Genomic DNA, 16,037 nt, shown 5'->3' on the forward strand with positions numbered 1-16,037 from the left:
AAGACAAATCTTAAAGAATCCTCGAACCTCTTCCTCGTTAGCAAACGCGAAATTCCCTTCTGTTCGATTCGATTACCCTTTAAACGCTTGAGAGTCTTATTATCTTTTCGTGAGAGAAACGAGAAGGCATCTCAACGAGAATTTCCCCATTAGTGATCGTTCTTAAAGCTGCTGCTCTCGTTCTTTCATTCAACAGAAATATAGATATTTCGTTTGCATTCTATGACTTTGCTTTCTTTTCTTTTCTTTTTCTTTTCTTTTTCTTTTTTTATCTCCCTTTGTACAAAAACTCTTATTAGATAAAAAATGAATTTCTTAACAAGTTATCGAACAAGTGTAATCTTCGTTTTGTATTATTGAATTTCTTTCAATGTCATCTGCAATAACGTGTTAAAATAGTTACGTAATGTTTAATCGAATAGAAATTGATATTTCGTTTGAATTCTTTGGATTTGTTTTTTACGAAGACTCTTTTTACATAAAAAATGATTTTCTTAACAAGTTATCGTACAAATGTAATATTCTTTTCTATTATCGAATTTTTTTTCAATGTCATCCGCAATATCGCGTAATTAAATGGATGTAATGTTATTTAAGGAAACGAAGGTGCCCTCGATTTCTTTTTGATATTAAAAAGAAATTGTATTTTCATACATTTAATTTGTGTGATTCGTTGACGCTTCAGAATTAATTACTTTTTTATACTTAAAATCTATCTTATTTTAATAAATTTCAAATAAATTTCAGAAAAATGGTATAAACAAAATTACTTTGCTACTATTGTTTCTTATTCTTATCAATAATTAAAAAAACTGATCGTAGTAAAAATTTATTTAATTTTTTTAATATTAAAACTCGAATACGTAATACGTTTAACGTGAAATTATGCATGTACGTAGTAAAATCTATTTACAATTTAAAAGTTTATTTATTTTAAATCTATACTTCGTTTGTGTAATTTATCAATAGAATAATTCAATACTTCAAAATTCGATTTTATATTAATACGATTCAATTGAAATTGAAGTTAACGTACTCAATTTACACTTTTTTTTCATTAAGACAATAGACTAATAAACAATAATTCAAAATACTCATGAATATAAATGAAAAGAATAATAATATAATAAAAGTAAAAAATAAATAAAAAAGTCAATTTTTTGAAGCTATAATTATTAAGATGTTATAATATAAATCATGAAATAGAACTTTTACATACAAAAATTATTTAAATGTTATTACAAAATAAACGAAAAAATGAATGAATGTTTTGAATTATCTTGACCTAATCAACTATCATAATTATCGTTATTGACAAATGTACTTTAATCTTCTCTTTCTATTAAACTTGTGTGTCACATCGATCGACTTTCTGACCCGAATTCGCAACGTTTTTATTTGCAGAGCTTACGGAACTCGATGACAGGCAACACGACGGACGCATGCGAGACGCGAGATCCTTGTCAACATGGTGGAATCTGCATTTCAACGGATAGCGGACCCATCTGCGAATGCCGTTCCGGTGATTACGAGGGTGCTTACTGTGAAAAAGGTGAGTTCTTTTCTACTTTTTTCTTTACTTTTTTTTTTTTTTTAAATCGAGGAAACATTTCCCTCCTCTTCTTTTTCTTTTCTATATTTGTTGTTTACGTTTTGGTTTTATCTGTATGTATGTGTGTGTGTATGTGTATCGCATCGAGAGGATATCAACGTGAAGAAGATATTAATCTTTTAACACGACGAGTTGTATTTTCCTAAGTGAGAGAGATCGATCATCGTTTTCGACTCGATAGCGAGTAACGAACTATGCATAACACTTTCCTACATCAACGAGAAATGTTTTATATTCGTGTACATACAGGGTCATTCAAAATATATCGACGTAACATCAAAAGGAACGGTTTAGGTATGCTAAAATAAGCAAAACAAGTTCATATAATCATATACCCCATTGTATGACTTTGTTTTCGAGTTATAGTCATTTTTTTATAATCATACTTCCAGTACTTCACATAACTTTACTAATTTCTTACCCAACGTTGTCGGCAAATTTAAACGACATCTGATATTTTGTAACAATTTATAGTAAGCCTAAGGTGGTAACCTCAAACAGTTTTTATAAAAATTATGTAACGACGCATATAATACAAAAACAGATACAATTCGGAAATCAAAGTCACATCGAGGATACGATTGTATGATCATTTTTTAATTATTTGAGTTTATTGAAATTATGCTCCTTGAAGTTATGCTCATATATTTTAAGGCACCCTGTATATATGAAAATGTATGTATATATGTGTGTGTATAGTAGGGTAGTTTAATTATATTACTGGTGGATATAGAACCCGTATGATTCATTTCTGCGTTGTAAACGCTTTTTCTATACTATATCGAATAAATACCGCATTCGATAGCTCGTTAATTTATATTTGTGCTTTAACAGTTCGACATTCTCGATTGCCATACTGGTATATTACATTATATATATATTTACATATAAATAATATACGTATGTGTGTGTCTCCGTATTTGTATAACGTGATATGTTTCTATACCGTTCCATTTAATCTAACGAAACGTTTGATTTTACTTTTATCGATTCCACGTTAGATCGTCATAACAATAATAATAATAAATTATTAATAATATTAAATAATTATTATTATTAGTATTATAATTATTATCATTATTATTGCATCGTTGTCATTAGAGAGAATAATGGTAAATTGCTTTAACGGAAAGTAAATTGGCGGATAAGAGTTGAAAATGAAAGAACGTGTGGAAATAAAAGAAAAGAAAGTAAGTAAGCAAAAAAAGGGCGCTTGCAACTACGTTTAACCCGGAGGAAAGAAAGCAGGACGTTAAGAAGCATGTGAATTGTTTGGTTTTTTTAACTTTTTAATTTCTTCTTTTTTTTTTTCTAAAAGGGACGTGCGTTTTTCACGAAAGAAATTGTCAAGAGGAACGTAACTTTGTCGCGTGAATGTGTGTGTGTGTGTGTGTATCCGCGCGCGTCCATATGCACACGTGGATATGTTGCACAAAAAAGAAATACGCGCGTGCATACACCCACACGTGGCGGTATATATAAGTACGTGGCGGTCTAGCCATAGCGAGCATTATCGCGCATAGTGCATCGCAATTAAAGTAAATCCCTTACGTTACTTATACATGTAAAACGAAAAAGAAAAAGAGAGAAAAAAAGAAATCAGGGAAAAAAAGGGAAAAAATATGAAAATTTCCCTTTCCCTGGCGTCAGTTGGTCGTTGTGGTGGCTGCGCTCGTTAGCTCGTCGAAAACCGTCCGCCCATTCGTCTCTCATGAAAATTTTACGAAACTGAAAGAAAAAAAAGGAGAGGAACAGTGAGTGTGAGAAAGAGAGGGGGAATCATGTAAAGCGAAAGAGAAACGAACAAAAAAAAGAAGAAACCACGGTAATGGTTATGGCTTGCGCGTTTGGTTTATATAAAAAAAAATAAATAAAAAAAGGAAACAACAAAAAATAGCGGCATTTGGTGAACATCGTAAGCAATTAGAGGATTAGTTCCACTTTCGAACACGAGTCGAGCATGAAGATTTTTCGTGGATCGCTTAGTTCCAATTATGTACGTGCTGGAGAAAGGAGGAGGTGGGTGCGCGCTTGCTTGGGCGGTAGGTACTCTTTCCATCCATATCCATGAAGGAACTTTTTAATTATCGTTCTAGATGGGTAGCTTAGAGAATCGGTAACGAGAGGATGAATAAAAAGGACGCGAGAAAAGGGATAGTGGAAGGTGATAAATCGCTTTCGAGAGTCAGGAATAGCGGTGAAGCTCTCTCGGATTGGAAGAGACAAAGAAAGAAAGAATGAATGAATGAAAGAAAGAGAGAGAGAGAAAGAAAGGATGAATGTGGTACCTACGTGGATAGAAAAGAGAAGAAGTACTGGAAACGAAGCTCTGATGTGAAAGGATACGTAAAATTTATTACGGTTGGAATAATCAGTCCGTTGGGATCTCATAGAAATTCAACAAAGAATTGAATGCTATAGTAAAACAATGTGAAACTAGATTAATGCACAAAAATTTTTGAGAGATATGTACTTTTTGAAATGTTCATTTTTGTTTAGATCACAATCACACATGCATAGTAATCTTATAATATTTTTTAACACGTTACTCGTCAACAACCGATTAAAAGGATTTACGCTGATAATGTTTATTAACCGGTCGCCATAAAATGATAATAATAAGAATAATAATAATAATTATTATTGTTATTATAATTGTACCTGCATCCTTATCACCACTTCATTAGAGGTGATACAGGCCCGGTACTATATTCATCTTTAATACTTCGGACCCAAAGTATTTCGTACCATGACGTAACCCTGACGTTTACGGATTGTACAAATAATCTAACGTAGACCCCAACTTTGGGTAGAGTGCTGCTGATCGTTATGTCAATATTTCGATATGCTATGCATATATTTTTAAAATTTAACGATATTTAAAAACATGATAATATTTAATACACAATCACAAAAGTATATAACTTATCTTATAAAAGAGATCGAAGAATTATTTGAAACAGCTTGATAAGCAAAAGAACATGTATGATCGAATAGGATCAATGCATAATCTAGTAGAGTTTAGTATCATACAAATAGGATTATTTCATCCATCAAAGAGTTTTAATACGGCACGGTCAATTTCATTTGAATATCGATACTTGCTTTGAAGAATGAAGAACAAAATAAGGATTAATAAAAGCAGAAAAAACAAAAGAGAGAGAGAAAAAAAAGGGGATCGGGGAAAAAATAAGGGTTAACTGTGCTAACGTAACGCAAATAAAAGGCAAGAACCGGTATTTTAACGAGCGTCGCGAATGGCTCGTAAAACACGCACGTTGAATAAAGGATAAAAACTTTCCTTTCGCATACCTCCTACGTTTCGCTAACGTCGACCTCGAGTATGCTCGTGCAAAGCTCCCTAACTCCGTTCTTTCTTCCCACCCTTTTATCCTTCAACCCTTCCTCCTTTCTCATCTTTTTTCCGCACAGTAGAAAAAGGAAGACGAACGACTACTGTTTTCCACGCACGCTACTCACGAACGAAAAAAATGTGTTCAATTGACGCCATAAGCTCCGATTCGTCGTCGTCGTCGTCGTCGTACGTTTTTTTTTCTTTCTCGTTCACCCTTTTATTACTAATTGCCGTTGCTCGAGGCTACTAAAAGTAAAGACTCCAAAGCGAATGACTGGACTCGTGTAACAATAGGAAAGTGAGAGTTGAATTTCTTTCATACGTTGGTTTTATTCTCGTTGACGATTCTATTCTAATTATTCTAATTGGTTAAATTCTGTTTTTTATATTTTTATTTAATCATTTTTTAGATCGTATTTACCTAAAAAGTTATATGAATCTTTCAATGATTAACTTTTTAATATTTTAATTAATTCAAATAAGAATTCATTGCATGAGTAATTAAAATTTACATAAAACAAATGTATTTAAACGTCTTATAGTCCTATGAATATATTTAGTATTCTCCTAATTTATTTTAATACAAATTTAGATAATTAAATAAATAAATATTGAGGCAACACGAAATTTGTAATGACATTCATTCAACTATTCAATCATTGAACAAAATAATTGAACATTTGATTTGTATATAATACGTTCGATGAAAGTTAAATTAAAAATTCGATTATGTGTTTCTAAAAGATAGAAAGGATTTCTTAAATACATAATTTTGGTTACGTGAATAAGGGTGGGAAATAACACGAGGAAGATCTTGAATATACTGGTGGATGACATGAAGCAGTGGTGGAATTCGAACGTCGGCTTCGGCTGACTACCATCTTTGTGAGAGTTCATCACTGACCCATTTTACTCTTTCCTACTTACGACCAACATATGAAACTTTCCAAACTTTTCAATCCTCAATCCTCAACCCTCAACCATCCTCCTCTTTCTCCCCGTTTTTTATTTTTCCTTCTATCATACTTACTTCACGAACGATTTTGCTATTCGTCACTCAAAAAGAAAGTTGAAAGTTATAATATATGTGACGTGTGTTGCGTTGTGTGTGAAGAGTAGGATGTGTGAGTGTAAAGTGATAAATAATAATAGTTAACGACATTGATATTTTTTGTATTTTTTTGGCAATTGGAAAAAACCGAATTAGAAGAAACGCAATTGTATTTAAATATTTTTTCTAAATATAAATAAAATTTATAAAACAATTTTGTTTTAATCATTTTAAAATTTATTGACATTCGAGGTTAAGTTATTTTATTGAATTAAAGAGAACAAATAGGATTATTATGAATTTTAAAAGAAATGAATCAATGTTGTAATAAGCGAAGAAATTGAGTAATTTAAAAATATACAAAAAAAGGTAGAACTATATTAGGATAAAGAAATGAAGAAAAGGAGTTAGTATTATAAATTCTTAACGAATGAAAAGAGGTCAGTTGCGATTAATATAGTTTTTGAATAACGAAATAAGTAAATGATAATAGGATTTGGGGGATAATGAAGTAGCTACTATAATAAGTTGAACGATTATTCGAATTTAGCGGAAAAACAGTCATTATTAACAAGAGTTAAAAACAAATAAAAAGAAAAAAAAATAACATTTCATAAGTTGAGGGAAAACAATTTAATTTTCACAGATCTCTCGTTAATGCTTCATCAAGTTCATATCTTCAATTGAGTCAAAAAAAAGAAAATAAGAAAAGGAAAAAAGAAGAAAATTTTATAACAATTTTTAGGATTTAGTTTTTTATTGCGAGAACTCGAGTTTATCCGTTTGGAACGAATATAGAAGTTGGTGGTAGAAATAAATTTCCTCTTGGAGTAATAATTTCGTACTGGCTATGAACGCGTCAACTTTTTTATTGTCTTCCTTCTTCATCTCACGTGAAATAAACGTATATCTTAACGCGTATATCTACATATATTTGTATATGTGTATGTGCATAAAATTCTTTTTCTCTTTCTCTTCCTCACTGGCTTGAAGTCAAGCTTCCTAACACGGTTAACGTTGTTAACACTCCCTAACGATGCGTCTGGATGGGAAAAAAATCATGTGAAAATCCATTCCTACGAGTTATATGAGGAAAAGAGAGAAAAAAAGAAAAAGAATTAGAAGGAGAGAGAGAGAGAGCATAAAAAGTACGGTGAGAAATGTATGGAGGGTTGTAGTTGGCTTTACGCTCGAGAGGGTTGTAGCTTGGTTGCTGCTCGGCTTTCCTGCACGATATGAGATTATTGTTTTCACGGGAAACGCATATATGCGATAACTCGATCGTTTGCCTTGAAAAGCTTACCGAGAAAATCATTCCAAGTCTCTCGGAAACGATTATATATGAATGCTACTTCTTATATATCTTTACATAGGTTCATATACCTATCCATGTATAGTTGATTCTATATACATATTGTGTATATATGTGTGTGTGTGTTACAGTCAATGTACTAATACGGGCATTGTATAGATTGCCCGGTTAATTTTTAGAATGCACAAAGGGTTTTGATCAATCTAGAATATATGCTTTAGTTAACTATGTTTAGAACACGGGAGGTGGAGTGTTTTTAAATTCGTGTAAGTGAAATTTAAATGGAAATTTAAAAATTTCTATACAATGCCAGTACATGTTTCGGTTAATCTTTAAAATATGCTTCAGTGGGGTGAGTTTAACCAAGTATTACTTACAAAAATTCAAATCATTGTAGTTTTATTATATCTTACTTACATTAGATGGAAATACCCTCGTGAGGTCAATTTTGTTATCATTTAAATCAAATTATATTCCTTTAACAATTAAATGTTCTTCTACAATAAAATGTATATTAATTTGAAAGTGAAATGATCCTAAAATAGATTTCTATGAATAACAATTTTAAAGCTTTGTAAAAACAAATAATAATTATTTCAAATTTTATAGTAAGTACACGGATAGGAATACTCCTGTTATTTACTGTATATCCATAGAAATAAGTTTCTTCTTTCAGCCGTAAAAGCTTATACAAAAAGTGTATATAAAAATGTTTCAGGTTGTATAAGATTTATGTATAATACTTATGTACTTATGTAAATGCATACGATTTTTTCCTACTCTTTCTGTTTGTTTGTCTTTGTATTTCTATCTCTCTCTCTCTCTCTCTCTCTCTCTCTTTCTCGTGTTTATGCGTGCAACATGAGATGTTTTTTTCGCTTATCACATTGTTTTTATCTTTGCTATGCGTATATCTATATTTTTTTTTTCTATTTTTCTCTTTCACTTTTTTTCTTTCATATCTCATGACTTTGTTAAAGTCGTCATTCAAACGACCAGGAATGGATTAAGGCCAAGCAAACAAACATTTACGCACATATCTAGTTTTCTATACACGAATAGACACACATATTAGTTTCATTAAAATCTTCATATTTCATATTTTCAATGAAGCATGGTTCAGTTTTTTTACCTTCCTCCTTTCCCTTTTTCTGTTTTCACATAGAAGCATGGAGTACGGTGCTGCCCACGGCCGGTGCTGCCGATTACTGGGATTACAGTGAGTTTTATCAATTATTTGATATCACGATTATCTGTAAATATATCTACACTTATGTATGATCCCTTTATTGATATTTTTATGTATTTATTGCTTATTAATTAGTTTTAGAAATAAGTATTATTGTTATACCCAGTAATATAATAAGTCAGTTTACGATTCGTATGTACATAATAAATAAAATGAACTGAATTTTAATGAAAAAGCTGTTACCAATGTTGATTTGGAAAATGACAAGATCTGGTAATCTGTTTGATTTAAAAAAAAATACAGAATAAAGAGAAAGAGAAGATCAAATAATTATATGTAACGTGTCTTATTAATTATATCATGGTTATCTGTATTGTATGATTCCTCGCTAGTACCTGCGTATCGTGTGTTGAAGGTAAAAATTACGTTAATCTTCTATAATAAATCAGCTTAAAAATAAATCACGTATAACGAATGAAGCGAATAAATGACTAAAGTGTTGTTTATTGAAACCCTTAAAAATGTTGATAGAGAAAATAAAAGGTTACCTTGATTGGAGATAAAAAATCTAAATGATTGGAGGTAATGGTTTCGGTGAAAATAGCAAGCGCGCAGTTGAACATTTCATCTAGTTCATCCTTTAGAAAATAGAGTAGCGTGCTAAAAGCTTAGAAAAGAGTGTATTGCTTTTAATTTAGACGTAGACTATAGGAGTGTAGTAGTAAAACGTAGAATGACCGAAGTGTATGTAAGTCTAAAGAGGAAATAGGATCCAGAAACAAAACTCGTATTTATCTCATAGCTCGAGCTTACTTCGTGGACTCCAAGTTCATAGGTTCGTTGCACTCTGAATACATTGCGATCACCAAATGGCTAAGCTAAACCTTCGAAACTCCGACTGTAGGGAGTTTAAAGCCGCAGTAGGAATTCGGTCCGAACACGACGGAAGCTCCATTATCCGGATGCCGAATAACCGCGCGATCGATCCTTCGAATAGCGATTAAACGTAAGCTCTAATGAATTTTGTCCCTTTATTAAGGTGAACGCCGAACGTACTTCGTCCTTCTCTCTATGAATTCTCCAAAGTTTCTACGAAACGAGCCGCCCACCACAACTCATCCACACAAGATTCGATTTATTGACTAATTTTACAAATCTTATCTGATTGACATACTTAAATGAAAATTACACACATTTATCTATTTATTTTTATTTTTATTACTTTAATATTAATATTATATTATTTATATCCTAATTTTTTTCCACAAAAATTAACCAGCTTATTATATAATAAATCAAAGTATGAAAAAAATCTTATTCCAACGTAAATTCTTAAATGCTGGACACCCGCTATAAAAATAATTATAATTATATTATTGTGTTACTATAGCACTAATTTAACTATCGACATAGTTTAATTTATTCTGATTATTATTAATTTTACTAAAAATACATACTACCGGGTATATTTGTTTTAATTTTTATGTAATATATTGATCATTTTTATACGGAGGTTTATTACTGAAATTAAATAAATCTCTCTGCCTTTCCCTCTCTCTATCTCTTTCAAATTAGCGAATAAACACCGTTGATGTATAAACCAGTCGTTGATATCATGGATTTCTGATCGATTGCTCACGTTTAAATCGATGTTTCTCATTCCATTTGGTTTCTCGCGGAACGTTTAGTCCGACTCTAGCGTGAAACATGGCACTAAACGTCACTTTGCTAACTCGACACGTTGTTTCTCATTCTATCAGATCTATTTCTTGCTAAAGTTTGCCTTCTGTCTATCATAGATATCTTTCAATAGAGTTTATCATCATCAAGGAATAAAATTTACTCATAAGAAGAAAATTTATATGCCTGTAATTATGATAATATAAATTAAAAGTTCAAACAAAATTCATTTTTAATTTATTTTCAATAACAATCATTTATATATATTATTATTGTTATTATTATTTTTATTAATTTATTTAAATTATATTAAATAATTTCATTAATTTATCAAACAATTCACAATTGTTATATTTAGTTTTGTTTTTTAAAAGAGCACCAATAGATTCTTTTAACAATGGTGTTTTCTTTTCTCTCTACAAAATTAGTCAACTTCAATGATCATTTTGTTATAATTTTATAAAATATTTAAATACATACTATTTACATTTAAATTTGGGACAAAAATCTCGGTCGCGTAAATAATTGTGTTTGTTTAAAAAGAATCAAAAAGATTTGTTCGCTTTTTTTTCATTTTAATCATTATTTTATATATAAGCGCGTGATTATTTTTTCCGTTCACGCTTCGAAAAAAGCTGTAATGATCATGCACGGAATTGTTTGGAATTCTGTCATCTCTAAGCTTTTATCAGGACGATTTGTACAGCCGAGTTCGCGCCGATAGTCGTGTTATCGACACTCGTATCCATTCGTCTGTGATCCAATACGGCGATCGAACCAAAGAGATTATTCGAAAACGTGGAACAGGGAGAAACTAATCAGTGAATAATAGCAAATCAGGGACTTGGATGATATGTAGAGAGAAACAGAATCAAAGAGAGAGAGAGAGAGAGAGGGGGGGGAGAGAGGACGAAAGAGAAAGAAAAAGAGAGTTTTGTGGTCTCTTGGAAATCAGGTCTTTCGGGAACTTTTACGTTGCGTTTTCACTTCGGTCGAAATTTCATCGAACTTCATCCCAAAAGGGATCAATTCGAATTGGACCATGAACAAGAACAGAAAGTAAAAGATAAAGAGAGAGATAGAAAGAAATAGAGATAGAAATAGATAGAGACATACACACACACACACACGAGTATGCACCATTGGTGAACATTTTCCAGAGATCTCCATCTTTCAGACCTCGAGTGTGAGCTATCATATTAGCATGTATATTGCGTTACTCGACGTGCGATGTGACGACATTGCTCAACAGAAACTACCGGTGAAGTAAACTACATACAATATATACCGGATGAAGCATTTAAAACAAGCCATATCAATAACTTGATTGCGATTGGTGATGGAAAAAATGATATTGTCAAAACCAAGTTGGTTTGTAGGCTAGTATAATCCCATGCTACGGACTGTGTTTTTTTTTCATTCTATATATAAATGAAAAAGATAAAAACGCATAGAAAAATATGTCATTGCGTTTAAAAAAATAGAGTTTACATTCGTATGTTCTTTACGCGTTCAAGTACAAATAAATTATTAACGTGGAATTATACTAGCCTTGAAATTAAGGAAGATTCGTTTATACATTTTTTTCTATAGCAATCGAGTTATTTATAAGTGGTCGGATTTAAATTTAATTCACCCAGTGTATATGCTAGTTATGGCAATGAACTAATTGTATGTCAAGAATAAGAATAATTAAATAAATAAATAGCATAAATAATTTTAATATCAAATAAATTTGTATTTTATATAATATTGTATATATATTATATAATATAATATTGTATTTTAATATAAAATAAATTTGATAAGATAAATTTGTATAATTTGCTAGTTTAGGTTAATGTCATAATTACCGGCACATAAATATTATAAGTATTCTCGCAACCCTTTTATTAGGGAATGCTTTCGTTGTGGAAGGGATAACTCTAAGGTACTGCGATCTAACATATATAAATATATAGAGGAACTCAAGGAATCGAGGAAAGGTATGTGTGAGCGTGTCGAACGCTAAATATTGGAGGACGTCGATCGATTTACTGAAAGGGGACCTCGTCAATCGAAGAGGAAAAGAGAAACATTAGAATTCTTTTGTTATTTAAAATATTATTATCGTGAGATTATATTTTTTAAAACTTACTTTAAGAGCTTCTAACCCTTTGAACGTTAAGTTGTGCTACGTTAAACTTGTGCTGTGGGCTTCCCACTTTTGACGGCAACGCGCATACTGAACTGGCTAAATCTCAAATTTCATTGAAAAATATGTAAATTGTAATTAAAATAATTTGTGCAGTAAATGAACCCATATATGAGTTCATAACCCAAATTGAATAGTTGTGAGAGAACCCATATATGCGTTCATAGCTCATGGTGAATAATTTTGCTCAACGCATATACAGTGACTCACGAAAGTATTTGAACATTTGCTGATATATTTTATTACTATAATAAGTATATTATAAAACACTTACCTACATATTATTAATATTGAATGGAGGTATGATTCTCTAGATTATACAGGTATAGTTTCAAACAAATCGAAATATATATACAACACTTACGATTTATTTCTTACAAACATAACGATTGCTGAAGCCAAAAAAGTATTTGGACAGATAATTTTTAAGCATTTAATATTTAGTAAGACCACATTTAGTACGAATAACATTTTGTAAGCGATTATGCATACTTTTTACTAAATTTTCTGTAATACTTGGTGATATGGAACTCCATACTTCGAGTATTTTGTCTTTTAAACTTGTTTTTAATGTTATATTAAATTTTTGTAATTCTTTTCCTATTATTGCTCATAGATGTTCAATCGAATTAATATCAGGGCTTTGTCGTGGTGTGACTAACATGTGAGGAGTATTGTATATTATCCATTCCTTAACAATTTCTGTAGTATGTTCAGGATCATTAACTTGTTGGAAGTAAAAATCTTCATAAATACCCGATTTTCTTGCACTTTCCTTTAAATTTTATTTCAAAATGTTTAAATATTTGTATTTATCCATTTTTCCTTCTATAAAGATTAAATTCCCGGTGCCACCTGCTGCCATACATTCCTAGATCATAATTGAGCCACCCGCGTGTTTCACTGTAGCACACAAGTTTTTCACTTTCATCTCTGTATTTGCTTGTCTCCAAATAAAGTTACGTCCGTCCGACCCAAAAACGTTAAATTTTGATTCATCTGAAAATAATACTTTATTCCAGAAGAAATCATCTTTGCTAATAAATTCTTTGGCGAATTTTAATCTTTTCTTCTTATTAATATCACTAATATATGGCTTCTTTCTGGAAACCTTGGCATAGTAATCATTTTTACGTAACACTCTTCTACATATAATTCTGGATGTACATTTTTCCTAAAGTTCTGATTTATTATTGTTGCAAGTTTTGTAGCAGTAATCTTTGGATTTTTTTTATTTCACGGATCAAAGCTTTTTCTTCTTATTCCGTTAACTTCTTTGATCAACCTGAACGGTATTAATTTTTTATAATTCCTTTTCATTTCGATTTTTTAGTAATGTAATGTATCGTAAATCTATTTATATGTTTAATAATAACACCATCACAAAGCCCTGATGTTAATTCGATTGAACATCTATGGGCAATAATAGGAAAAGAATTACAAAAATTTAATATAACATCAAAAACAAATTTAAAAGACAAAGTACTCGAAGTATGGAGTTCCATATCACCAACTATTACAGAAAATTTAGTAAAGAGTATGCATAATCGCTTACAAAATGTTATTCGTGCTAAAGGTGGTCCTACTAAATATTAAAGCCTTAAAAATATTGTGGCTTCAGCAATCGTTACGTTTGTAAGATATAAATCATAATTATTGTATATATATTTCGATTTGCTTGAAACTATACTTGTATAATTTAGAGAATCATACCTCAATCCAATATTAATAATATGTAGGTAAGTTTTCTATAATATACTTATTATAATTAATAAAATATATCATAGCAAATGTTCAAATACTTTCTTTAGTCACTGTATGTGTTCATAGTCCTCAAAATGTAAAGGAAATAGGTGCCTCATCTTTTGGTGACATTTAATATTACAAAGTGACTCTCATCTAACTTTAAATTAAATGTAAACTGCTTGTGTGATAGATGATAATATACTTCTAACAACAAAAGTTTCATTATATCAAGCAACATATTATACAACGTAGGTAATAGTAATTTATGCAGTTTGTTTCACATCTGAAGAGAAATTAGAAATAAAAAATATCCAACTAGGAACTGTGTGTGTGTAAAGAATTTGTTATAATAGTTTAAGAAAAACAGTAAGCGAAAGCATCAACAGGAAAAAAACTAAATAAAAAAATTGCGAAAGAAAAGAGGAAAGAAAAGAAAGGAGATAGTAAATATGCAATAAAAGATACGAAACCCCCAAGAAATTGCTATGATTTAAACATGTATAAGATATTTAAAAGAGTTTTTATTGATACGTGAATAAATGGAACAAATGAACGATTAAGATAACTTAAAATTGTTGTTTGTATATTGTAAACCAAATTCTTTTGGTGGCCTTATACTAAATAGCTAAATAAAAAAATTACACGAGGATGGGTTAACAAGTTCTTTTTAACTATTCTTTTATAACAATTTTTTCGAATTTATATTTTTTATAATTTTTAAAAACAATTTGTTTCGGTAAAACTTATTTTTATTTTTCATCGTAGTTTCAAAAAAATGTAGAAAAGGATAGGCTAGAAACAACTTTGCCCTCTCCCCTCCCCCCTCCTCCTGTGCTCTAAACACATTCAACTAAAGCAAATATTCTAGATTGACCAAAACCCTCTGAACATTCTATGGATTGACCAGAAAATGTATGAAAAACGTGCTCAAAATATAAATTGCCCAATCTTTGTGGGCATTCTATACAATCTATGCAATTCTCCGAGTATATATGTTACCGGCAAAGTGGGAAATGCTAACAATTCTATAGAATATACATTAAACGTGACATATATATATTGTTGCGCCACTCCCAAACACGATTTAGGAAATGAAAGGAAGCTTTATTAGCTTAATGAATACAGTATAAAGGCTCGCGTATCTCCTCTCGTAATAGTCGCGCTCGTTTAGCCGTCACGTCCGAACGCTTCGGCCACCTGTCAAATTCAGAATCCAACTTCAGCCAGTAAACAGACTCGAGTCGCCTGAAAACGGTCTTCAAGCCCTTCATCCCAGGGCTACCTAAGCCGGCTCGTAACAATATATATAAAATAGTTAAAATATTTTTAAGGGCAAATTCGTCTAATTTAAACAAAATTATTTATTATCGCTTAGATTAATGCTGGAGTAATATTTTCCTGTAATAAATAACGTTTATACTTATCTCATCTACTGAAAAATCGCCTTTCCGATATCCTCGCAAATTCGTAGAAACATAAATTATGATATTCAAGGGGGCGTCAGATGAAGAAAAGGGAAGGGGGAGGGGACGGGAAAGGAGAAAGTATGTTGGTGCTCGTTAGCAGATATATACGAGCTTTCGCGTTGAAAGCCTTATCGCGTTCTCAACGAAAGATCCTCCTTTTCTTTGGTTCCTCTACTACTTGTAGTTTCGACCTCGAGGAATGACTATGGGCATTAGGTTGGTCCAAAAGAAAATATCGTTTCTTCGATAAAGAAGACGGTACGGGCTCTGTTCTCGGCCATTTCCTGTCCCCATACCTCGATCTTACTCGTGTTCTTCGACGATGTTCAAAAGTATCGTCGAGTATCGAGGTTGTAAAAAAGAAGAACGCCTCACGTTGAAAAGATTACTTTTTATGGAATAGAAAAATTGGTTGAAATAGATAACGGTAAT

At 31.2% G+C, this 16,037-nt stretch overlaps 1 protein-coding gene across 6 annotated transcripts in view; it reads left to right on the forward strand.

The window, feature by feature from the left end:
- LOC122516801 (neurexin-1) overlaps positions 1-16,037 on the forward strand; it is a 304,617-nt gene that overhangs the window by 125,904 nt on the left and 162,676 nt on the right. For all 6 annotated transcript variants that reach the window (XM_043634936.1, XM_043634938.1, XM_043634940.1 and 3 more), the window contains exon 3: positions 1,405-1,552. In XM_043634936.1, coding sequence (XP_043490871.1) covers positions 1,405-1,552 — 148 coding nt within the window. The remainder of the gene's footprint in view (positions 1-1,404; positions 1,553-16,037) is intronic.

The sequence above is a fragment of the Polistes fuscatus genome, unplaced genomic scaffold (genome assembly GCF_010416935.1).
Source record: "Polistes fuscatus isolate 324 unplaced genomic scaffold, CU_Pfus_HIC Scaffold2, whole genome shotgun sequence".
In the NCBI taxonomy this organism is placed as follows: Eukaryota; Metazoa; Arthropoda; class Insecta; order Hymenoptera; family Vespidae; genus Polistes; species Polistes fuscatus.